This window comes from Acanthaster planci, linkage group LG02, assembly GCF_054643075.1.
Source record: "Acanthaster planci isolate LZ-2023a linkage group LG02, COTS_SCS, whole genome shotgun sequence".
Classification (NCBI taxonomy): Eukaryota; Metazoa; Echinodermata; class Asteroidea; order Valvatida; family Acanthasteridae; genus Acanthaster; species Acanthaster planci.
The window spans coordinates 33,918,679-33,944,963 of NC_141778.1; the positions used below are offsets into that span (position 1 = coordinate 33,918,679).

The 26,285-nt window shown below is 40.4% G+C and overlaps 1 protein-coding gene across 7 annotated transcripts in view; it reads left to right on the forward strand.

Annotated features, from left to right (window-relative positions):
• LOC110983756 (neurobeachin-like) overlaps positions 1-26,285 on the forward strand; it is a 176,896-nt gene that overhangs the window by 25,691 nt on the left and 124,920 nt on the right. For 4 of the 7 annotated variants that reach the window (XM_022243287.2, XM_022243291.2, XM_022243289.2 and 1 more), the window contains exons 6-32: positions 2,709-2,827; positions 6,589-6,715; positions 7,457-7,576; positions 8,043-8,189; positions 8,600-8,797; positions 9,229-9,377; positions 9,529-9,637; positions 9,967-10,119; positions 10,449-10,617; positions 10,777-10,919; positions 11,136-11,233; positions 11,443-11,535; positions 11,715-11,823; positions 12,091-12,172; positions 12,492-12,615; positions 12,903-13,095; positions 13,477-13,712; positions 13,983-14,205; positions 14,502-14,872; positions 15,155-15,308; positions 16,457-16,637; positions 16,997-17,157; positions 17,894-17,932; positions 22,367-22,474; positions 22,965-23,346; positions 23,451-24,104; positions 24,464-24,856. In XM_022243287.2, coding sequence (XP_022098979.2) covers positions 2,709-2,827; positions 6,589-6,715; positions 7,457-7,576; positions 8,043-8,189; positions 8,600-8,797; positions 9,229-9,377; positions 9,529-9,637; positions 9,967-10,119; positions 10,449-10,617; positions 10,777-10,919; positions 11,136-11,233; positions 11,443-11,535; positions 11,715-11,823; positions 12,091-12,172; positions 12,492-12,615; positions 12,903-13,095; positions 13,477-13,712; positions 13,983-14,205; positions 14,502-14,872; positions 15,155-15,308; positions 16,457-16,637; positions 16,997-17,157; positions 17,894-17,932; positions 22,367-22,474; positions 22,965-23,346; positions 23,451-24,104; positions 24,464-24,856 — 5,035 coding nt within the window. Of the gene's footprint in view, positions 1-2,708; positions 2,828-6,588; positions 6,716-7,456; positions 7,577-8,042; positions 8,190-8,599; positions 8,798-9,228; positions 9,378-9,528; positions 9,638-9,966; positions 10,120-10,448; positions 10,618-10,776; positions 10,920-11,135; positions 11,234-11,442; positions 11,536-11,714; positions 11,824-12,090; positions 12,173-12,491; positions 12,616-12,902; positions 13,096-13,476; positions 13,713-13,982; positions 14,206-14,501; positions 14,873-15,154; positions 15,309-16,456; positions 16,638-16,996; positions 17,158-17,893; positions 17,933-18,866; positions 18,897-22,366; positions 22,475-22,964; positions 23,347-23,450; positions 24,105-24,463; positions 24,857-26,285 lie in introns of all 7 variants that reach the window. The other 3 variants (XM_022243292.2, XM_087133343.1, XM_022243288.2) reach the window with 2 other exon arrangements.

Below are 26,285 nucleotides of genomic sequence, written 5' to 3' on the forward strand. Positions count from 1 at the left end.
CTGATCTAGTACATGAAGACGACACACTATGCTGATCCTTGCCTTCAGAAGGTCTTCCCAGCCAGAGGTCTTATCACACAGCACTATCAGCAGAGTATAACAACTCTTCGCCTCCATCATCTACAAGGATTTGCACACTCTAGGACATGTACATTTACAAAAAAACATCATCATTTAAAATCAAGCATAATGGCTTGATAATCCCAGCAGCATCTGAGCTGTCACAAGAAAAAAAAACAAAAAAAAAATAGATGAAGTAGGAGATATAAGTTCTCAATTCCAGGAAAATCTCATAATAGGATTTCCCCAGTCATAAATTGCTGGCAGTTTTAATTGACTACTTTTTTGTGGGGGGACGGAAGCAGTTTAAAAGATGTAGATGTACCCGGTACGTGTAAGATGATCCCTGTGTGTTCAGAGAGAGATAATTGATCACTTATTGCTCCAGGAAATGTATTAACGTCATATAGGCCTATGTTGCTGTTACTCATGTTGAGAAATGAAAGAATTTTGGCTTTAGACATAACTATTCTGGAGTCTAAATTTAGTTATTTCTAAAATAGTGTTGGTACTGAAACTAAATGTTAATGTAACGAATGTTTGGGATAGGCGAAGGCCATTTCATGATCGTTTGTCTCTCTCCATCAATCAAATTTTCTGATGGAAATTCTGATCTACAGTACATATATGTTGCACGCTGTGTTTATGGTGCCATATGGAGTAGCTAGAGAAATTGGTCATAAAAAGCTGGCAAGAGGATGAGGAAATTGTCAGTGAGGAAAGGAACCTTTTGTAAGATTGGTATGTTCCACCTGTGAAAATGCTGATGAAAGGCAGAACACTCCCCCCTCAAGCAGCCATGGATGTTACTAAGGTCGCGGGACATTCTAGGATTTCGCACAGAAAAAAATATTAGCGTTGTGCCTTTGTTTGTTAGAAATTCTCTCAGAATAAGGTCCGCTGAAGTGTAATGTCAAAATTAGATTATGTCGCAGATGTAGTAGTTTTGCTCAGAAAATGCTGCAGCGGATGTAGGTGTGTGATAGTCATGCATCCAACACATTACCAGTCACAGTATGCACATTTCTCATTTCTCTACAAGTACGTGTACATGTACATTGGAATACAAAGCAAGAAGGCAGCATCATACACACCACACAACAAAACCATGAGCAATAATGTTACAACAGGTTGGTCATATCAGCTATGATTTTTTTTTTTTTGAGGCACTCCCTCATAATTGATCTTCCATTAGACAAAATTCTTGATCTCCTCATGGAAAGGGGCTAAATAACAGCACTGCTTTGCAGGAAACATCAGCCAGGCTCTCCATTTCGTCAGGTGTCAAACGCCCAGGCTGTTGATAGTTTCACCAAAGGTCACCCCATCGATTCACTCCTTGGTTTCAGACAATACCCTCTGCTCATTGTGATCTGTGAGTTACAAAGCAGCCACATCATTGGCAAAGTGCAAGGGTATCATGAGTCGGAGGGTAGTCAGTTGATACGTAACCCCTAGGCCAAGAGAAGAAAAAATGAAGGAAAAGTCTGCTTCCGATCCCAGTGGCAACATGGAATGTTTTTCCTTTTTGAGTGCATGTATCCGCTATGTATAATTTAATTCGTTTCGTGGCTGAGATGAGATGGAATGTAATTGAATTTGGCTAGCCATTGTAATGATTAGGTCGGGAGATCCTTGTGAAATATGATTAAGATGCGAAAAAGTCCCACTGCTGCACCTGGCAGTGTTGCCAGCAGGAGGTTGGAAGAAACTCCTGAAAAATTTGAAGCCAGGGTGTCCTTGTACTGTGCCTATAGCCAGTCTGTCCAGAATAGCTCATTTGTTATCTGCAGCAACATGTCCCAAGAGTTCTTGCTGGGCAGTGTATACATGAAAATTCAGTGAAGTGAAACTGAAGCAATGAACTCTGTACTCTGGGTTATTCATTATGGCTTGGAGTTAGGAATTCAATTCATTTTCATTTTTTTTTCTTTTCTTTTGTCCGTTTTTGGTGAATTTGGCTGTATAATCTCTGTGACAGTCAAATTTGAAATGCGGCTTGTATTTTAATTTACTTGCTTAAAAAATTATTACAAAGGTAAATGGTTCTGAGACCATTATTGGTGCATGCATACAGATGTATCTTTTTGCAACAGCTTTCTTGAGAAGCAAGACAAATTTAACAGTTTGTGCTGCAGAATTGCTACTGTAAGAGAGAAGTCTACCTGTACTTCACTCAGTAATTCATGTGAAAAGTTACATGTACCTTTGTGAATGACAGATATACATGATATGTGGTGATGGTTGAATGTACACAGTTGTCCTTGTGTATGGACATGTACATGTATACAGTAGATTGTCAGATTAGTAAAGTTATTAAGTGTTGTCTTTACAACCTGCCTGCATCCTTGCCATACCAAAACTAAAATCGGTTTATATTGTGTAGGCATTGATTGATTGAGCCCAGTTTCAGCAGGTTTATTTTCTTGAAAATTTTCTCCTTTTAATCCATGGCTCCTTGGCTGATGATTTATCCATTCTCCAGGAATACATGTACATGTAGTGTTTGTAGTCCAAGCCATTGAGAGTAAGTTGCAGTCAGCACTCAACTCCGTGTACATACTGTTCTGCCATTGGTTTTGTGCAAGTAGCATTTTGCAGCCAAGCACTAATTATGAATTTTTTTGTGCTTTTTTTCCTCTCCTCAGGCAATTGCAATGCCTCCCATGGCAAGATGGCCATACCAGAATGGATTTACGTTTACCACGTGGTTCCGTCTGGATCCTGTCAACCCATCCATTGAGAAAGACAAGCCATATCTCTACTGGTAAGAATTATTTCAAGTTCTTTTCTTCTGTGCCTCTAAATATTTTTCTCACTTAAGGAAATTGCATCCCTATTCATGACAAGCCAGAAAATTAAACATCAGGTATCCCAATCTCCTAATCGTAATATTCTCACAACATCAATTGATTGAAAATTTGAATGGGAAATTTCTTTATTTCTTCAAAATTATTGAATGATCAACTTGATTCTCTGGGTGTTTCATTTCATTACTATCTTGAAATCAAGCTCTAAGTATTTTTTTATTCCTTCATGCTGTAAGGTACAAATGTACTATACTAATATCTCTACTGTGCTATTGCACTCGCAAGTTTTCTCTGTAAGTGGAAAATTGAAAACAGACGTGCTCACATCATATCTTGGGTCTAGTGCCGTCTGTTGCACCTTCATGCTTGGAGGAGCATGTCATGTGTCCTACAGGTGGGCTGTCATTTGTGATTAATGCGTTACGGCGGATGGCAATTTTGCATCCCATGCAGGCACATTGCAGGCATTTCAAGGGCTGGGGAAATTAAAATCTTCATGCCATAACAAGAAAAGGAAAAATAAATTGTAGTCATTCACACATTAATCATGCAAAGTATGTGCACATCTGCATTTTATACAGTAGAAGTGTGTTCTTCATTGCTGTTTAATTTGCCATCGAGATGTTGCTATGCAGATGTACATGTAAGTATCTGTGTGTATATGTACATGTAAGTGTGGTCTATATGTACATGTATGCACACATGAAGGTGGATTTTGAAGTCAATATTTTTATGCAGATTGAACGTTTGAAAAATACATGTACTTCATAGCTGAATTTATTACATGTACATTGTACATGTCACCTTAACCTTGTTAAAAAAGCGTTCTACATGTAAATGGTTACTTGAAACAACACTTGCCTTGGATTTTTTTTTGTCTTTGTGAGGAGTAAGCCCCAATCAGACAGGCTTATTTCAGCTTGTCTGTAATAACGCTGAACTGGTGTCTTTCCCTTTCATAAGCCTTAGCCCGTAGACTTGCAGATTCTGATTAGCTAGTGGGATGAGGTTTAATCTTGAGTCAGTGTGCTAGCAGTTGTAATCGCTTTGGATCTGTGATAATCAGGAATAAAAATACTTGAGCAGTTTTCCTCAGGGATTGATGGAAATATCATGATTTTTTTTCTTGTTTGTTTTTTGGCCATGTTGGAATTATAGCGAGTTTCATAACAGTTTTGTGTTCATCTACAGCCAAGTGCATTATTTCATCCACGTGTACATATACCGTGGTCGTAATTTTTTCTCTAATCTGATTCTTGCTTGATTATGAATGTGCATCATACAAGTGGTGTGCGGCAGTCACTTGCAACTAATTGGGTCAAACATACAGGCCTTAAAGGGCCTGTGTGGTCCTGTTTTTCCCATTGATAGAGCCATTCTTGACGTGAAATCTCTTGTGTTCATTCGTCCCCTGCGCTTTAAATAAATGTTGGGTCTATGAAATGGCTGCAAAAGTCTGAATTTTTTCAAGTATTTTACTGTGTGTTAATTACAGGCATTAAGAAATTAATGTCTGAATTTTTAATCTGTACAGCTGCACACAGTTTGTTCATGCACCTACATGTACATATAGTTTGCCTTAATTAACTAATGCTAGCATAAAGCCAGTGTGATAGGTGAAGCATACAACACCAAGGGTATGTGTCATCTTGTATACAATTTTCAATCAGCCGTCCATTAACCTTGACCGAGCAAAGATTTAATTTTCCGCCATGTAGCTACGAGTACGAACATACATGTAGCATGCTGTGCGCTGTTTGTCACTGCACTAAACACTGTATTATGATGAACATGTACGTACATGTAAAGTTTTGTATCATGTACTTGCATTGCGTGGTTGCTCTTTTACCAAATATTTATACTCGGGTGTAATACAGGGAGTGAGAGAGCATAATTTATTGGGAAAGGACAATTGCTTTTTCTACCTTAAAAATGTACATGTAGAAATCTTTGTGTTATTCTGCGCAATTTGTCAGATGAAAAATTTGCAATTTGATGACTTATTGATGTGAGACGGGCCATCCACACGTAACTCAATATTCACTTGAAATTACAGTTCCTGTCAACATGCAGAGCTCACATGTACAATTCATCATTTACCATACCAGTAGATACATGTATGAAATAATGAACCTGAAGATCTTTTGTAGACATTCGTTTGTTCATGTGCCGATTCTGAAAGAAAATTGTGCAGATTATACCTGTACATGTTTATCATTGTTATGAAGTACCTGCATTCGTACATGGATATTTAGCTTAAACAGTTTTAAAACTGACACTGGTTTGAACATGTAAATGTAGTTGAATTAAGCCTGTACATACCTGTACATATCAGTAGTACTCCTCTAACTTGAATATTTACCTTAATTTAAATAATGTAGCGGGGATTCACATCCAAGTGACTCATTTCTTCACATCAGTAGTTTGATAATCAAAATCATACAATCTCAGGTTTTCTTGTGACTGTCTTCATTATAGGCAAGGATATCGCTACATGTAAATCATGAAATCTTTGAATTTCTGTTTGCTGTTCTATCATTATATATAGCTTGAGTTCAAATTTGATAACTGTCGTACATGTACATTGCATTTTTTTCATGAGCATGGTTTAATGTTGAATGTTTGTTTTGGGAACAAGTTAAGTTACCTTCATTTAACGTAAATCTCTTTTCATTATGATGGGGCTCTTCACAAAATTGGATGAACCTGCATGTGTAAGGTTGTTCCCTAGCATATTTACAGGCTGAATCATGGAAAAAATTAGTGATGTGAAACTCGACCTCTACAGTACATGTAGTTGTGATAATACATGTAGTTGTTGTCTGTGCATCATTGAACTCCTTGTATCCTAGGGTTCATGTACATGCATTGGGATCAATGAACTTTATTTTTTGAATCAATCACATTAATAAATACTCGACATTTTAGGTTACCTGATTCATGAACTTAATTTTTGGATACATGAACATTAACGTACAGGATGGAAAGAAGCATGTATCACATGCATATTGATTTTCACCCTCATGTACACGTAAGCACAGCCAAGATACCAGGAGAATCACTTTATCATAATCTTCCACTCCAGAATCCTGAACTGCAGATTGAAATAATGAGTCATAATATAGTATAATGTCATTGATATTCTTGGATATATGTACGAGTAATTTCCTTACCTAGTCTTTGGCATTATTGAAGGGAGCTTTTGTACATGTACATCACATGTATCATGTAATGAGGCTGTGATGCCAATACTTTTTGCACCGTCCATTCCAGCATATTTTATTTTCTGTAGCTTCCAGTGTTCAATAGAAATAATATATAACACAGTTTTCATTATCTAATTGAAATTCCCTAGAAGATCTTTGTGAAATTAATTACATTTTTAATTAAATTTGATTACACATACTACACAACATTAGGTACTTGTAGCTATAAAATCACAATGGGATTTTGATTTAAAAACCAATTCTTTCAGTCTTTTCGTTTCTCCCACAAGAAGGTTAAATCTCAGTGACATGCAGCATTTGTGAAAGTTCTGAAAGCAGAGAATGTCTGGGATATTTATATTAACAGAATATCTATTGAAGATACATGTAACATCTGCTAAAATTGATGCATTAAATGTTCTGTTAGCTTTGTTATAATGACTGTGTGTAAGTTTTCTTAATTCATGTGTTTCTTGTCTAGTTACTCCCCTGTTAACTTTTTTCTGGTTCAGTTTCCGGACAAGCAAAGGTATCGGGTACTCTGGCCATTTCATGGGGTCTTGTCTGGTCATCACAGCTGTCAAGATCAAGGGCAAAGGGTTCCAACACTGCATCAAGCATGACTTTCAACCAAGGAAGGTGAGATCATACTCAAACTAGGGAGGCGCCTCTGACCTCTTGAACTATTGAGGCTGCTCCTTGGTCTGCTGATGATTAGAAAACTTAGGCACATGAATGTGGTATACGCTTTTTGGGTTCTTTGATACTTTATGTCCACAAGCAGGATACTTTACTAAAATTGCTTTTGCTATTTACATGTACTGGTATAACAGAACAACATTGATAGCAGATTTCATCATTCCGTGAATAATTGTGATAATTGATGCTTTCTTTGGTGTTGAAGGTGTGATTAACCATTTTGAATATTGCATTTAGAAAAAGTGGAAATAATTCATTGTTGGTAGAGTTAAATATATGTATATTTATAAACACTCATAGCAACCTTACGTGTAAGTAGATATAAATAGAGTAAGAATATGTACCAAAACTCATATTTTTTGTCACGCCCATGGAATGCTTCTTGGACCATTTGCTTCAGTCAAAAACACCCTGTACATGTTATGTCTGTTTGGTACACCTGTCATAAAATGGCATCATTAGTCAACTCAGTAGAGATCTTTTATCAGGCAGCCATCTTTTCTGATTCCCTGAAGGCTGATTGTATCTTAGCTCTAACTTCTAAAACTAATCAAGTAATATCTTGCACTTTATAATTCCACAAATTATGTGTTCTTGTTTAGTTATTTGATCTTACAAGCTAGCAGTAAACAGTAAGTCATCAGTAATAATCACATTTTTGTTTTACCGTAATCATTTCAGTGGAACATGGTGACAGTGGTGCATGTGTACAACCGATGGAGGACCAGTGAAATCCGTTGCTATGTCAACGGTGAGCTGGTGTCTGCTGGGGAGATGCAGTGGCACGTGGCAGCTAGTGATGTGAGTAGAGTACGGCTAACAAGTCAACAAGAATGCTACTATAAATAGCTGGCTAGAGTTCTCTAACCTTCTGCACTCTTTGCATATTTATTTTGTGCATAAAAATAGTGCTTGGAGTTGTAATGCCCTCATTTATATAAGGACAAATTTTCTTCTTTGTTTCATCAAACACAAGTGAACCCATCATTTTTATTGCTTCATTGTTGCTCACAGTATATACAGATCATATATTTTGCTCGATTTTCAAGTTAATATTACTGCCTCTGGAAAGCATGGAGCTATGTGAATCAGAATTTATTCTTTAAATTCAGTAAGGTCACAAACGCGAAATGGTTTTGGTTTAATTGAAGCATGTTCCCTCAAAGTCAAATCCTTACAAATTATAAATTGTTGTTGATCGCTGGTAATTGCTGAATGTGTCACTAGTACATCTTTCTGCATCATCCACTTGCTCTATGATGTGCAGCCCTTCGACAAGTGTTTCTTGGGGTCAGCCCCAACAGCAGACAGAGAGAGGACCTTCTGTGGTCAGATGTCCTCAGTCTATCTCTTCAGCGAGGCTCTCTCAGCCCACCAGGTGCATGCCATGTACCTCCTCGGACCAAACTACAGGGTAAGTACGCATTTCAATGTTTGACAATATTCACTGTAGTGCACACTTTTCCCTATGAGTACAGATCTAACTTAACTCGCAAGCAGCCGATCAGAAGGCTAGATGAGCTGGTCTTATTCCAGCCACTCTTTGCCCTCTACCTATGTTGGAGCAAAGCTTTTGATCCTCAAGGCCAGTGCTTTTGCCCTTGGGCCTTAAGGTTTAGCAAGGCCCTAAAACCAAGCCTTAAGGCAGCCTTAAAGCCAAGGCTCAGCATCAACGCACTACTTTACTGTCTCTAGAGAGTTCCATGAAACAAGTTTAATTGAGATCCAAAGGATATTTGGATCTCAATTAAACTTGGTTTAAAAAATATTTGGATATTTGGTAATATATTTGGATATTTATATCCCACCAATTAAATCTTGCAGAGCCATTTCAAGTTCCACTCAGAGAGTGATGTCAGCCTGTCGGAGCACTACAAGAAGATTCTCTATGATGGCAAGATGACCAACAGCATCGTGTTCCTGTACAGCCCGGCAGCCACCGAGTCCCAGCTCTGCTTAGATTCCTCCCCAAAGGGCAATGTTTCTTACTTTGTGCATTCTCCCCACGCCCTCATGGTCCAGGTGAGATGTCAGAATGATCCTGTTCAGGAAAGGGAGTAGTAGGGGAAGGGGAGGGGCAGTTGAAGGAAAAAGGATGTCAGGCTTGCTTTCAGGTTTGTCCACAGTCTTGCTTTTGGCTGGCAATAATATGCATGTCTATGGACGTGGATACAGTTACTAGCTGTTAGTTTTTGTCCGTGGATCTGTATTCATTGCTGTAGCCAGTGCTTTCAGACACAATCTAACATGGAGTTGCATAAAAACCAGCATCATTTCCTGATGGGCCAGCACCACTTGTTTCAGCTTAACACAAAAAGCAGAAACCTTTAGCATGCTTTAAAATATGCATACATGTACATTTTCAAGACTAAATGCCCTTTTTTTGTTTTAGTGTGAGGCATAAATTAAGTATTTAGAACAGTTATGGTTTTATTTGGTCATTTCTGTTCCAGGATGTTCGAGCCATTGTGACACATTCCATTCATAGCACCTTGCATTCAATTGGCGGCATCCACATGATATTCCCCCTCTTCACCCAGCTGGATTACATCCAACCAGCCACCGAGGAGGGTCAAGAAGACCAAATCAACCCTGACGTCTGGTAAGTGCCTCTGTTGTCATCTTGGCTAAGCTTAGCACAAGACTTGGTTCAGTTTCTGATAACCAGCTATGAGTTTTCACTGTACTACCAGCAGAATACTTATGCGTAACTGAGCTCAGTGTTTGACTGGCCTTTGTGTGGTACATTTCAGCCCACTACTTCTACATCTACTGTGTGACCTGCTCAAAGGCTCTATGTCCACTCAACAGCAGATGGTGCAAGGCAGAGGTTTTGTCATCCTGGGATACCTCCTTCAAAAAGTGAGTCTTTTAATGCTGTTCATGATGTTCACCGATGTGGGAAAGTATTTGTTAAAACACCAAGTCCTTAAATGAAGGTAATTCGTCTGAAACAGTTCTGAATGTCTTGCAAGAGTAGGTGGACTTCAGGCAAGTTATTTCTGACTCAAACTGTTCTCACATCTAAATGACAGGTCCACAACCTGCCAAGTTGGAAGTATTCTAACTCCTCAGCTGTATCAGGGAACCAAAATATTCATGGTGTGGGTATTCAGCAAACAATGTTCAAGTAATCCTGACTTGTAATCATCTCGCTCAACTGAATTCTCTTACTGTCTTGTTTTCCTCAGGCATCAATGAAGCACATGACAGAGACAGCTCTGGAGCTCTTTCTGGATCTTGCTAAGTATTACAACACCGTACCAGCTGGTATCCAGCTGCTGAGACACTTAGTGGACCACATTCTGTTCAATCCAGTGCTGTGGATCCACACGCCAGTCAAGGTGGGCTTCATTCATCTTAATTTGATGAAGATTGAAACAGACTCAAAATGAAGTCTAGCTATAATCTCTGCTTCTTGTAAGAGAAACATTCTGCCATTAAGTTACTGCAGACATTACCTTATTGCGCCCCTTTGGGCCAATTTGTCAGAAGGTTTATTGTATCTTGTTCAAGTTTTTGCATGGACGGGTAAACTTCTCTTTATTGGGAGTGCTGTGAACTTGAATGATTTTGGCCAGTGATGTTAAAACAACTTTAGCCCTACACATTGTATTCTTTTGTCGCATTGATTTCCCAAGATGTTTCCAAGAATTTTTTCTCTGTTCAACAGACCCAGATATCCCTCTACACATTCCTGTCAAATGAATTTGTTGGTCAGTCCACCATTTACACCAACATCCGTCGTGTCAGCACGGTCCTGCAACTCATGCACACCCTCAAGTATTACTATTGGATCGTAAACCCAGAGGATCGCAGCGGCATTGTACCCAAGGGGCTCGGTAAGTCACTAGCATTCCAGGGACTGAAGCCTGAAACCTCTTCCATTTTTGTGACAAAAGGGTTGACTTTTGTTATTCTCATCCCTTTGAATCTCTCTGAAAACTGGCATTTTCCATTGTTTCCTTTAATCTGATCCACTCGCATTTTGTTTCCAACAGATGGTCCCCGGCCCAGCACGGAAGACCTGCTGTCACTGAGGGCACTCATTCTGCGCATCACCAAGCAGCTGATTCTGAAGGAGAAATCGGCCAATGACGAGGAGCTGCAGATCATCCTCAACTATCTCATGACTATCCATGAGGTTGGTAGCTATGGCAACCTGAGGGATGCCATTTTAAGCTTGCTTGTCAAATTTTATTATTCTTAAGTGAGGAGGAAGTCATAATAGTCAAATTTATGAAACAGCTTGAAAAATACCAGATAAATAAGGACTTGAAAAGGTGTTACACTAAAAGCTGTGAAATTCTGGAGGAAACTGTTATTGATGGAAGTATGAATTTGTTGTTTTGTAATTTAGGATGTAAACCTGAAGGATGTTCTACAGTTGCTGCTGTCTCTCATGGCAGAAAACTCCAATGGGATGGCTGTAGCATTTGATAGGAAGAATGGCGTTAGGTAATGTCTCCAGGAATATTTAACAAACAGTCTAGTTATGAACATGTCCAACAACTTTATCCCCAGTAGTGAACTACCAGAAATGCCAACAAGTATCAGAACACAATCCAAACCTGAACTGATCACAGTAACCAAAATATATTTAAATAATGCAGAAAAATAAGTTCAAGAACAAAAGAAAAAAATGGTATCTTTTTTTATATTGGCAGGGTGATCTACAAGCTACTTGCCTCCAGTGATGAGATTGTGCGTGCCATGGCTGTCAAGGTTCTGGCCTTGTTTCTCAGCCGTCTCCCCCACAAGTAAATCAAACATGCAAGATTTTAAAGAATTGTTATGAAAGCAGAAAACCTGACACTGAAACTTAGTAGTAGTTGATACATACATGTCATGTAGGGCTTGGTCTGTACTCATTTCATTTCTGAACTTCTGTCTTCATATAATTCTGCATGTTTAAGACTTATTATTGCTTTTTTTAAAGGAGGAAGATGGATTTGATGTACGCTCACAACCTGTACTCACTGTTGGGTGAGCGACTGTTACTCACAAGCAACTCACTTTCGATGGTCATGTACAACTGCTTATTTGAGGTATGAAGGACAGTTGATGCAAAGATATGGGCAGTTTGATTGGATAACTGCTTTACTGACGAATGATGCCATCTTTGATTTTGCAAAAACATGTTTTTCTTCCTGTGTGTTGAACTTGAAACTTTCCTGAACTTTCTGTCTGGGAGACAACGTTAATGAGAATGATCTTGAATGTCACTTGCACAAAATTGCTTTTTATTCTGAGTGATTATTCTCTGCCCTTGATTGATCATTGATTAAAAAATCATTTGGTTCTTTTTTGCCTAGTTATTGACAGAGCACGTCAGCCTGCAAGTAGCCACAGGGAGCCACATCAAGCCAGACAAGACTTATAAGGTCACGAACCCAGGTAAATCTAAAAACTTTTGGATCTTGTTCTTGCCAACCCTCATTCTATTCCAACTAGCCGCTGCAAATTTAAGACTTAAATTAGATACTCCAAATGAAGTAATTATTCACTGTAGACTGCCAACTTCTCTGCAAATCTGGCCAAACTAGGTACAATTTTCAGTAGACTGCCAACTTCTCTGCAAATTTGGCCAAACTTGGTATAATTTTCCAAGGTTGAATGGCTTACAGGGCTTGTGTGGACTACCAATAATTTACTTTCTGGATTTATTCAAACCAACTTTTTGTGACGTCCTGACTTTCCTTTTGTTTCGCTACAGGTATTTTCCATGTGACCGCCCGCCTCCTACGCCAGTCAGCCCCCAGCGAGGCCACCATGGAAGTCAAGAAACTCTTCCTGTCGGACATGATTCTGCTCTTCAATCACAGCAGAGAAAACAGGAGGTCAGTCACTCATTGAAAAAAAGCATCACTGGTATGATATCCTCATAAGCAAGCTGAAACAGTTTACAAAAACTGTCTTGTTTGTGATTGTTTTCACATATGTTGTGTAGGCAGAACCTATGTGATGTAGTCAGAGGAGAGGATTTTCAAAGAAATCACAAGATGACGTTATTGAGTCCTTGATTCCTTTGAAAGACGATGTCTTAATGCCAGTATGGCTGAAGACAGTCTTCCTGAATCCTTGTGTAAGTTCTCAAGGTTTTTGGGGGGCCTTTTGCCTGGTTCAGGATTCTCCTGCAGTGTTCCGTCTGGCAGGACTGGATGATCAACCTGGCGTACATCTTTCCCAAGACGGAGGAGGAGAAGAAGGTGACCGAGATGGTCTATTCCTTGCTGCGCATGCTACTGCATCATGCCATGAAGTATGAGTGGGGAGGCTGGAGGGTCTGGGTGGATACACTGTCCATCATTCACTCCAAGGTGAGAAAAGAGAGGACAGGAATAGCACAAGAGAAGGGTGGTCAACTGGTTGGAGAGTGGACAGAGTGGATGGAAGCTTGAGTTTGTGTAGTTGTATCTTTGAGCAGGACTCTTTACAGCAATATTCATTTCACTTGGAAAGACACATTCATGCAACTGTTTCATCATAGAAGAAGAGAATGCCATTGAAGTCAGGTCTTATTATTGTTAAGGTTCAGATTTGGCCAAGGTAACCTAAATGGCACTTTGTTCTAATTTATGCTTTCTCCATGGATAGAGACTTTTAGGTTTGGGTCAGTGAGCCAGCGTAAATGTGATTGTGAAAATTCAGTACACAGTTAACAGTACCTTGGTAACTCTAGATGGTCACTGCTATCACAGGTCTCCTTTGAAGAGCACAAGCAAGAGCTCCTGAAGGCCTACAATCAGTACCAGAACTCGCAGGGAGCCAACGGGAGTGGGGCACCAGCCAGCATCTCGGCAGCCATCAATAAAGCTCAGCTGGAAAGCATGTATCCTGAGGACTCAGTTAGCCCACTGGCAGCCATGACAGGTGGCTACGGGGAACAGGCAGGGGAGGGTCACGTTGCAGGGGGAGCAGAGGACAAGGAAGAAAGGTAGGTGTTTGGGGTTATCCACTTTGGAACTGAGAAAAAACTCAATACTTGCCATGTGTCGTGTTGAAGGACGCAGGTTTTGAACTAATAAAAGTCACTGTGTAACACCTGGACCAATGTGTTTGATGATTGAAGGTAAAGAAGGCCTAAAACATTGACATAGAGCTGGTTTTGATGGAGTTACTTATTACAAATGTAAGACAAACAGAAGAATGGAGCATAGGCAGTGATTTTGAACTCTGTCTCCTTGTTGAAAATTTTGCCCTGAAGCAAACCTGCAACTGAACCTGAGCCAGAAGCTGCAGAGGACAAATACATTGTGAAAGAAGTCGTGGAAGACCTGATCAGTGACGTCATCAAGATTGTTGATGGGAAGAGCGCCCTCGAGGGACAAGAGGGAGAGAGGGATGAGGCTGACGGCAGTGAAGAGACGTCGCTAGATGCTGCGGCAACACCCAGCGAGGAGAAGTCACCGGAGGAGGAGTCCAACAAAGTGGGCTGAATTTAGTTTTGTGTTTGTGTTCAGAATGGTGTTCCTAGAGGTGTAATTTGGCAGGGAATTGTTGTGATGTGGACTTTGGTTTACATTGCATTTTTTGGGTAATTTGCGTTAACTTAGAGTCAAGACTCATAGAAGAACTTTGCAAGATATATGTACAGAATATGAAGTGAAGTGCACAATTGGATTCACATTTTAAAAAAGGCTGATGTATTATTAAGATGCAGCACAGTGAGCAGTTTTTTATCAAGATTATTCTTAACTGGCATCACTTTATATCCACATTTCAGGACATTTCAGACCAATCAGCCGTCAGCATCGCCAGCTCAGATTCCACAGCTACTAGCTCCACTGCCTCTCACCCTACCCCCCTTGCAGCCAGCCAGCTGCCCGGTGCCCAGGGAGGGGTTGCACCAGCAGCAGCAGCAGTGGTAGGAGCTGCGCCCCACCCCTCCACCGGACACCAGTGGTTACCTGCCGCCAAGCAACGACACCCAGACGAGGACCAGACCTCCTTGAGCAGGCAGGGCTCCAGGTTCTTCAGTCCTGGACCCCACCAGGCCCCCTACCGCATCCCAGAGTTCTCCTGGTCGGGGATGCACCAGCGCATGATGTCGGATCTGCTGTTTGCCATCGAGACAGATATTCAAGTGTGGCGGAGGTGAGTTTCATCAGATATGAGATATGATTTCTTACAAAAGGACTGGAACTGTGTCATGGCCAAGTGCATTGAATGGAAGTTGTTGCTTCAGGTTTTCTTTCAACAAAATATTCTGTCACTATTAAATTACCTTTACCTAGCAGTAAAAAGAAAACACAGTTTTTTATTATTGTTAAATCACCAATGTCATCTTTCATTCCTCTGCTTAACAATCTAGTTTTGCTCGTCGTTGAAAACCTGGAATTTTAATACTTGTGTATGTTTATTGTGTCATTTTACCAGTAACAACACCAGGACAGTGATAGACTACGTCAATGCGGCAGAGAACACCATCTTTGTTCAGAATGTGACCCAGATGGTGTCCCAGATTATGGACAACCTCATCTACTCAGCCGGTGGCATCCTGCCCATGCTTTCCTCAGCAACGTCAAGGAGTGTAAGGAAAAACATCACATCCCAATTCCTTCCAATTAATTTCAACTGAAACTGAAGCAAAGATATTGGTTGAAACTTTGGGTTTTTGCTGTTGTCTAGTGATCCAGCTGCATGTCTGTGTATCATAACATTTTTCATGTATGTGTGAATTGAGATGTTTAAATGAATGAAAAGGTATTGATAATCTGAAATTGGCAATTTCTTTTGGTTTATTACATTTATAACCCTGTTATTGAAAATCCCAGACATTGTATAGCTCTGTTTCTTTCCCTACTTGAAGGGTCATCTTCTCATTACCAACCCTCTGTACTATCGCTGGTGGCTTGTAAGTCGTGTAAAGTCCATGTTCATTGCATCTTGGTAGTGCATCTTGCTTTGCATCTGAGAGAATGCAGCATACACCTGCTTAGGGGTGTGGGATTCAAATTGGATTCATTTGTTTTTTTGTTTGTTTTGGTTTTTGCATTTCATAGGACAAATTGTACAGTCATTACAGATGTACTCTTCCATTGCCAAAATAAAATGACTATTAAACTATCAAGTTGAGATGCAATTTTTTTTTGTTTACTCTTTTGTTCATTATTATAATTGTTTATGGCGGCAGGCCTTGGTTTGGAGTTTAATATCTGTCTCTGCTGTTGCATGATATGAGAGTATCTATTAGCTGATATTAATTAAAATTTCAATTGTATTGAATGAAAATACAAAGTTTCAGTCTCAGAAGACAAACTTCTGCGCAGATCGTTTAGAAGATACTCTATAAAGGATTATAGAGGATTGCATTGTTTTACAGTTACCCAGTTCAATGTTTCAATCCCACAGACTAGAAGAAAAAAAGATATTGACGGAATTTTATTCATATTGCATATTGAACTTTTCCTGCCATTGAAAAAGTATCAGTAATTAGTAATAAGCAACTACTGTCATTCTTGAGATTCGTGGTTTGTCTGAAATAGTCTTCCATGGCTGTGACTGTTGCCATTACATACCCACACACTTGCAACCAGCGATGACCTAGACCTAGCTCTCAATACACAATTCAGGCTGCAGCCTTGCTGTATTAACTTCCTAACATTCTTATCCTGCCATGCATCCATGCAAGAGTTAGACACATTGTGCTAAATACCACTACTCTGTCACCTCTTTCAGCATGAGCCTGATGTGATTGAGCCCACCCAGGGCCTCCCGCTAGATGTTGGTATCTCCTTCATCAACCGCATCATGAACCTGGTGGACGTGTTGGTCTTTGCCAGCAACCAGAACTTTGGCGAGCTGGAGGTAGAGAAGAATATGCCACGAGGGGGCATCCTACGCCAGTGTCTGCGACTCAGTGAGTGACATCCTTTGTGACAGCAACAGTGCTCCACATCAAGGATATATCTATTCTGGTGACTTTGGTGTACCTCACAAATTTAGAACTGATCAGAGCAACAGATTTGAAGCTTTGGTGGAAAGGTTCTTTGTTCTGGTTTCCAGTGTTTGTGACAATAAGAACAACTTCTATGTGTTAGGATACTTTTTTGCAAAACTTTCTGTACTTTGTGTTTTAAAGTTGGGAATCTCAATAGATATGCTTTCATCAAAGTAATTTTTTTTTCTGGTTTTACACATATGCCATGAACACAGAGTCTTGAATTTATCATAGAATGACCCGTTCTTATGGTACTTTTCCTGTATATCTACTCCCAGCTACCTTCTGTGCCATCCGCAACGTCTTGGAGTGTCGATTTCGGACTCAGCCCTCCCCAAGCTCCAGTCACATCAGCCTGAGTACCCTCAGCGCAGCTGAGCCCACCAGCCCTACAGGCCGCCTCCAGACACTCATTAATGCCACCCAGCCATCCACAAGGGTAAGGTCAAGGTTCAGAGGTCATGCAGGATAAAATGAAGAAGGGTCATTTCAGAAGTTTAAACTATTGTATTTATGTAGTTTGTGATTTTGTAATGGTATTTGAGCTTTTGAGTATTTAAAATTAAACAAAACAATTTAGAATATTAAATTTCTTTTAATTAAAAAAATAAATCCCAAATTTGCAGTTGCAATTATCTGCTTTTTGTTGATTGAACCTCAAAGCTTACTAAACATTTGCACCAAAATCTTTGATTTGTAAAGGATTATTAACTGCAATTTACTGATATTTAGGAACTTTTGAATCACCTCATTGCATGCAGTAAGCATCCCCTCATCTCCACAGTCAACCCCAACTCATTAAAAAACAAGCCCGACCCACATGTATATTACATTAGCAAGAGCAATAGTCTTGAAGTCCACAGAAATTTAGCATTTGTAAAGAAGACAAACCTGTCTTCTTGAAAGGTATCATTTGTCTTGGTGAAGGATGTACCAGTAATTTCAGTTCTTCTTTGGTCAGGTTCAAACCCATCAATCTACTGCAATGTATTGGCTCTTCCATCTTATCAAATCAATTGATACTCTTAGTTGTAGGTTTGGATGGGTGTAGTGTTAAGGTTTATGGGTCCTGGTTTTCACCAGCAACATAGGTAAATTTCAAACTCATCAAGACAAGCTTATAAAACCGTTTACTGATTCGGTCTTGCCTTTGATATCCCGATGGCCACACGCAGCCAATTGGTTTAAAAGTAACGGCCGGCGCCCGGAAAAGGGTGAGCATTTTGTCGATGTGACTCCAGATTAACCTTTTACCTCTGACCCAGCTGCTAACATTGATGATGAAACATTTCCAAAAGTCAGATGTTGGTTTTTTGTCCCCCTCCCCTTTGAGGTTGCTCTAACCCCTCCTCCTGTTTCCCGTGACTATTCTGCTTGACGTCTTCTTCAGATTTGTCTCAGTCTCCTTGATGTCTTTGGCTTCTTCTACTATTGTTCTGAAATCTTTTCTCTCATCCCGTAACGTCGTCCACTTTGCAGGTTCTGTGCATGAGTTGAAATTCTGGAATGCTCTCCAGTTTGGGAATATCCAGCTCTCTTCTTCTGGTCTTAGGTGCTTGTTATCTTACCACAGTTATGATGATGTCAGTTTACGACGAAACGTTTTGCTCAGCTTTATTGAATATTTAAAGCTTTACCATTGGGGGAAAAATAGACAAAACCTTCCTACTACCCTACCACCTCTGAATCCCCAGGAATTGGAAGATTCAAGACTTTGTAGGTTAACAGTTGTCAAATCATTTTAAACGTGTGTGGAATCAAGCTTTATCTCTCCGATTTTACGTAAATTTTCGTTTTTACTTTTACTTCATAAAATGTTTTTATCGGAATAAATTTGCCTTTTTATGATTTTGGGATTTTTTCCCCATAGACTTACAAAAATATCAGAATTTTTGTGCTTTCAGAATGTGAACTTATTTCAGCAGTAGTTTTCTAAGGTATCTATCATACCAGAATCCATGTTAAAAACTCTCCAACTTTTCCATCAAGTGCTTGTTTCATTGCAGTTTCCCTCTTCTCAGATTGCATCCCTCTTTGATATCCCCCGCCCCGCCCCCTCTTTTGCATGTGACATTGACAATCCCTCAGTCAGTTTTTCACATTTCCCTGTTTTTGCTTGTTTTTGCATTTTGGATTTACTTTGTTTAGTTACAGGGAAAGTATCCATCGGTGCTCAAGGTACATGGCCATTGCACTGCCATTTTCTGTTGGTTTGATTTTTTTTGGTTGTATCAACAAAGTTGTACTTTTTTTGCTGTCAGCATTTCAAGTGGTTATGTTATTTGGTGGATCGGGCACTAACTCATTTCATTCCCAACCTGTTTTCAGTGCAGTTGTTCTCCATTTCATATATCATATCAACATGTCATTTTGACAGGGTGCCATACTCATCCACTCTTGTCCTCCCTCATTGGTCCTTTTTTTTCGAGCTCTCGAAACTAACTCCATTCATTAAATTCTGACACGTGAAATAAATGATTATTTGCAGCACTGTTGTCAATAGTATCTACTGAAACCTACAATTTTTTCTGTATATTTGCTTCCGAGTTGCAGAATGCAGATATATAAAAGGAGAAAAAAGAACGAAGTTAGACACATTGTTCAATTCACAATGCCCGGCACTACCAAGAGATCTTGAGAGAGGCCATTATTTTATTGTGTGTAATTTAAAGACGTCTTCACATATGGATCTTTTTGTATGTTTTTGAGTGACAGTGGAAAGAGTTAATTCATTTACGAGGCATTCCAAAATGTATTGTGTTTTTGTAACATCACACGCAAACAATGAATGATGTTAGATTATTAACCACAGGGTGACGTGCAAGATACACTGTACCAACCACGGAATAGGAAAGTGGAGTCTTTCAGACAACTTGGTGGTGCACTTTATTGTTAATGGCTTCTGTAGAAAGTCTGTAATGAATGTGAGTGGTTCAGTGCACTCAAAGCTAAAAGGAATACAATCTGGCATTTGAAACTTGACAAAACTCCAGCTTTAAGCATATTTCAATGTTTCATGGGATGAATGCATGTAGCATGGAGATTACCATTGCTGGTTGAGCAAGCATTGCTGATGGTTACACTCATCATCATTCATACTGCTTACAGTCTCCATAATAATAAACAATAAGAATGATTTCTAAGAGCTGCCATACAGGAAATAATGCATAGTGGAAGTCAGACAACCCCCTGTTCCAAAGTAGTGTGAAAGCATTCCATTTTTCCTTTCTCTTGAATCAAATCGTTAACGTGTTTAGCAAGTATCTGTGCTTTATGCAGCAAATCAGGAAATTATGGTTGGATGCATTAAACATTTAGAATTGGCATTAACCACTTCATGCCGGGGCATTTTTCAATGTTGATGATGCTGGGCCGGCATGACTGTCATTTTTTCCGTTTTCAAAATCCTTCAAAAATTCATCATTTCACGTAACGGTTGTTTATAGCCGCTCAAAGTAATCTTTAGGCACTACTCTAAGTTGACAGGTGACCTTCATTGACGCCCGAGTATTTCAGCCAGGCCTGCAGCCTTGTAAAAAGAGCCCAGATTGTGCGGTGTTACACAACTGCCTTTTGTTCACGAACCTGGCTCAGTGCACTACTCACCTCTTTTCAATAGGGGCCAGATTAGCGTGCAGCGGTGCTGTGTGGCTCATCGCTGCGGTGGTGGAGCGCTTTTGTCCCCGATGGTAATCTGCTCTCTCTAAATGCCCCAAACCATGGTATACGGTTTCAAAACAAGGCTGGATTATCACCACTTTTGAGAGTGAAAAATGTCAGTAATGCCCAGCAGCCTGGTCTTTTGTTCGGAGTACGGTCTTTTGTTACAGGACCCTGTTTCCTTTGTCCGAGTTCGGAGCCCCCGGCCACCCATATAAACCATACATCTCCGATCCCGGAGTCCCCGGCAGGAAGTGGTTAATGTACTTAAATGGAGTTACTTGCGGGGCTAAATGGTAGCAGCTCATAATGGGAATCAATTATGTGCTGACATTAATACACTGAGTGGGAAATGAAGTGCAGGTGTACATGTATCATAGCACAGCAAGTTGGTTTGATCATGGGCAAATCTGCTGATTTTTTCTCATAGTTTGAACAGCAAGGAAGCACAGGCAATGGAATGTAGAGCCATTGTTTGGGGATTCAAGTGATTAACAATGTGGTTGTTGAGGTAGCAGAAAAAGAGCATTGGTACAATGCTGTAGCCTCTCCGAAATAAAGTGAAACATTTGTAAAAAACAAAAAAAATTGAGTCTTAAACAGTACTGTAGTCGAGACCTCTTAAGACCATCATACGTCCTCCACAAGACTATCACAAGATCTCCAGTCTGAATTCAAGTCACAGGCTATTCAAATGAACTGCAACAAAAGCGTTTGCCATTGTTCACCCTGTTACTTGTGACTGGTCTTATGCATGGTCTCGACTACAACACTTATCTTAATTTTATAAAATGAACCAAAACTGAAACAGAAACTAAATAAACAGAAACAGACAGTAAACCAAAAAGTGAATTTGCATGAGTAATTTGGAAGACTTGAATAAGTAGGCAAAATTTTACGAGTAAGCAGTAAGTTCTTGGCATTTCTTCAGAGCCCATTTTCATATTTGCCATTGAATCTTTGATTGAGAAACTTTGGTACAAATCAGGTATAAAGTAATAAAAAATGTGTCTTATTATTTACATTGAATTTATTGCACATTTTGTTTAAACTGCACAGCACTTCACTTTGGCTATGCACACTCTGTGACTTGTGTGAGCCATTTTTCACAATTTCTCTCCATGTCCTGTGATTTTTGAGTGTTTTAAACCATTAATAGTGAAATACTTCCCATCAAAGTGAGTTCGGAAGCTTTCACAAGCGTTTTTGCGTTTGCTGTTTGATTTATTCCATAAGCATCACGCCAGTCTGGTTAGTGTTTGTCTAATCAAACTGTGGCAACTTCTAAAATGTGACAGACATTATTACTTTTGACTTTTTAGAAAAGCCACATGATGAATTCCTGATTCTAAAACACAGTGAACATTTTGAATAGCGTGAGTGTGACTGAGGCTGCAGAGATATAAAACAAGTGCTTTGAAATGAACAGTGTTCTTAACTTAAAAAGAATGCCCTATTGCAGTTTGACTGAGTTCTCAGCATGTACATGCATGGCATTCATTGTCATCCATTCACCCTCCTCTGCATGATTTTTACACCTTTTTTAATCCCATAAATGTTAAACTAAATGGCCAGCAACTCGCCAAGACTCTTTTTTCATTGCTTATACATAAAAGAAAAACTCTAAACCTTTTGGAAACAAAAAGAGATTTAAAAATCTTTATTTCCCTTTTAAAAAGTGCTGTATAATGTACGTATTTTGAATAATGGTACTGATTTGTTAATTGCTACTCAAATGGCTCAACAATGACATAATACACTTCTGCATGACAAAACCACTCACTTCTGCACTCATCACCTCATCTTACTAACAAAACTACATGTAATTTAAGAATAACCACACTGCACATTAACCTATGTAGATTACACCACCCTAACCACTTACATGTACGTGAGACAACAACTGTAATGCATTGAATGGTCTTGCCTTGGAGCCTTTCAATGTTGTCACAATACAATTGAGTCATGCTTGATTTCTTTGCCATTAGAACATCGTGGAGAATCTAGCTGGCCCCACTTCACCCATCAAGGATCTTGGCAGGCTGCTGCAAGACATGGATGTGCACCGACTCAGGGCAGTAGTCTACAGGGATGTGGTGAGTTGAGTCTGTTTGTCCATCAGGTTTTCTGTTTGTGATTCCGTCTTGGCTTGATGCATGTCCCAGTGTACACTTCTTGATCGTGGTCATCTAACTGGATTCTACAAACACAAGCCATGTGTTAAGTTGTTGTCATAGATGCATTTTGTAGATTATTCTGTTATGACTTCTGGAGAAGCAGTCGTGCACCAAAGCAATCCATTTGAAATATAAGGGCATCTGCGGTTCATTCTATGGTTCTCATTTCTCATTTCTGACTGACCCTTATTTTTGGCTCTGATTGAGGGAAAACAACTTTTTTATGTTGTCTACCCTGTCTCAAATTTCTTACCAAGGAACCAAAATGAGAAATATTAAGAATTTTTTAGGACAAGCAAGTAATTTTTGCCAAGGTAAAAAAAAGAGAATGATAGAAATAACTACTTTTAACAGAAACTGTTAGGAGATGACTGATTTGATTTTACCCCTTGTATTTTTTCTTCAACAGGAGGAGAGCAAGCAAGCCCAGTTCCTAGCTCTTGCTATTGTCTACTTCATCTCAGTCCTGATGGTGGCCCGATACCGTGACATCCTGGACAACGAGGTGGGTAGCTCCACCCCATCCTCAGCCCGCTCTCGCCAGAACTCCCTCCGCCAGAAGCCCAGCCATGCCTCCAGCAGCCAGTCCCTTGCCTCTGAGACCCCTTTGGAGAACCGCGGCACCCAGACAGTGCTGACACGGCTGGGGAAGAAGGCAGTTGCCAGGGAGAGGCCGGTCGCCAAGGAAATGGCACCATCCAAGCCTCAGGCACAGACTGTGATGAAGAAAGAGGCAAAGAATGTTGAGGAAAGTGGCCCAGCTGACACAACAGTAAAGAAGATGGAGAATGGTGAGTGCCTGTTATTATTCAGCTTCATAAATATGCACAAGCTGGTCTGCTTATTTTATTGGTCAGCATTACTACATTCTTTTTCCTGATTGTTTAATCTGCAGATGTCTCTGAAACGATTAACACACCCCAGATGGATACAAAGCCAACCCCCGTCGTCAAACCAGGCACCCCTCCACAGAGGGAGAGTGATGCAGTCCCTGAGAAAATTGAAGAAGCACAGACTATGGATGAACAGACAGCTCCAAAGGACAGCCCTGAAATGGATAACAGGGTCGTTGAGGGTGAGGAACAGAAGGACTTGAAGGAGGCAGAGGAAGGTGGGGAACTGCACAAGGAGAAGCGTATCATCCAAGAGGAGATTGCAGAGGATGCGAGCATCGCCTCCAAGGAACCAGCCCAGGAGAAAGTTGAAGTGGAGAAGGAGTTAGCAGAGGATGAGAAGTCGGAGAACAATGCTAAGGAGAAGGCATCCGAAGAGGAGATGCCCTCTAAAGAGAAGGGTGGAGACACAGACGAAGAGACTGACACCAGGGCTGCTCAGAGAGAATCCCCTGATGGACAAGGCCGCGGTGAAGGGGATGCTCCACCTACATTCCAAGCCGTTGCACAATTGAACGCCCGAGTGGTTGCAAATGGTAGTGCTCCGAGTGCATCAGCCCAGTCCAGTCCAGATGAGGCTGGGGCAGCAGGTGCTACGGATGGTCCCCTGAATACAGCCTCCATTTCCTCCATGATCACTGCCTCAGAGAAAGTTGGTAAGCTCACAATTCTTGTGCTTACTCAGCAAGGGTCTAAACTAGTTTGGGTTTCATATCAAGAATGAAAGTCATTCCTTTAATGGTTAGGTGTGAGTTTACTGTTCCGTTAGTAGTCAGATTATACCTGTGTAACTTTTTGGTGGAGGGCCAGTTTTTAAATGGAAGAACCATGAAAACATTGTCTACCTCTATTATACCAGCCTAATGTATAAGTGTTGCCCTGTGACCTGGTTGATGTGGCAAGTCATAGTCATATTTCCGGCAATCGGTATGTGTTATTGTATAAACTGTGAGGCAGTGGTGTGATTGCAACAACTGGGAGTTGGTGATTGATCATTTTTGTACTTTATGTGCAGAGAAACGGCCTCTACAGACCTGGCCATGGACTGCAACAGCTGATGCAGAAACCCAGGAGAATGAACAGAACGGTGGCCAGCCCAAACAGAGTGAGGACCCCGAGGAGCCCTACCCGGCCATGCCATTCCCCATGGACCACTCGGTCCCACCTGCTGGCCGCAGCGATGCTCCGTCTAACTCCGCTCGCCCCAAGAACCTGGAGCTGGACAGCATGACAACGCAGAGCATCAACTCATTCAGTGACTGCTACCTGGGGGAGGGGACAGTGGAGGAGCGATTGACCAAGGCCCTGGAGACTGCTGCTCCATTGCTTAGGGAGATTTTCATTGACTTTGCCCCATTCCTATCTAAGACCCTGCTAGGCAGTCATGGACAAGAGTTACTCATTGAAGGTAAAAAGTGCGTCCTGGCTTGACAACCTGAACTTTGTGCTTTTGTGGCCAAAATTTAACTCAGGAATTCATGTCTTCTACTTTGAGTAGAAAACATCAATCCAGCAGAGTTTTTTCATTGAGGTAGCTCATGCCACTTGCTAATGCTAAGTGAAGTTTTTTTTCCACACGTTTGGTGTTTTGACATTTTCTCTTCAGTTTAATTGATTCATTATTGTTTTCTCCTCTTTTTTTGGAATGGGATGGCATTTTCAACCATGTAGCACTTCTCAGTGGCACCCTTGCCCTTTCCCAATGAAAGATGTCTGCTTGCAGCATTTGAAAAATTTATGGACTTCCGCTGTGACTTCTGTCACCCCCCTGGGAACGGGAAGAGCATGAACTAAAGGAAATACCACCCTTGCCATTCAGTGTGCCCTCAATGAAATCCAGATTTGTAAACAGATAAATTTAAGTGAGTCGTTTTTACAAGATAACACGTCTGCTGTCTGGCAATTTTTGGAATCCCCCCAGGGGTTTTGTCGTTGGTTTTAGGAGGGGTGAACTTGAGATGAGGGATGAGTACTGCTTGACGCACATAGTGTAGGGGTTGGCACTGCCATCACAAAGGTCTCGTTGAGTGTATTTTAAGGGTATCAGTTCATGACAAATACGCTGAGAAAGCCCAGACCAGACAGGGCAAGAGAACCCATGGGCCTGTAGGTGTGAATGAGGAAGTCACACCTGCAGATTTGTCCTCACTCTCTCAGGAAATGATGGAATCTTTCTAGACAAGATTTATGGGTCAATAGTTTTCTCTGATGCATCAGAGTGACGCAAAGTTGTACCTTGGTGTTGGGCTGTCCTGTCTCAGCTCATTGATGTGGATGAAATGGAGCCAAACTGAACACGAGTTGGAATTTATGCCATTGCATGATTTAAAGTGAATGGGGGTTTGCCATTCGTTGTGCATTACTGTCTTTTGTGTCTGGTGCTGTCCTTTGAGGGTTATAAAATAGTTGACTTGAAGCAGAAGTAAGTGATATTTTACTGAGTTATTTCAGTTGAAAAGAAAAATACTGGCATTGAGAAAAAAATATGTACCTCATGTTTTGTTACTTTTCAGTAATGAGATGACATGAAACCAGGCATCTCAAAGAGTTCATTGGAATTCTTCCAATTGTTATGTGCGATATTTGTGTACAGTGCAGTGTTGAGTGTTGGACTGTGTTGCTGAACACCTGCATATGTGTGACAGTGACCAAAAGGTAGTCTTCACCAAGGAAAATGCAAGTTGCCCTTAGCTTAGACTTTACCAGCACAGATCATTTGTTATTGTTGAAATCAACCTGCAGAAATACACTCTTCACAATAAACACACTCTTCACAATTTTAGGTGTTGATGAAATCATCCAAAGGTATCAGACTTTAGTGCCAAAAATGTGCTTAT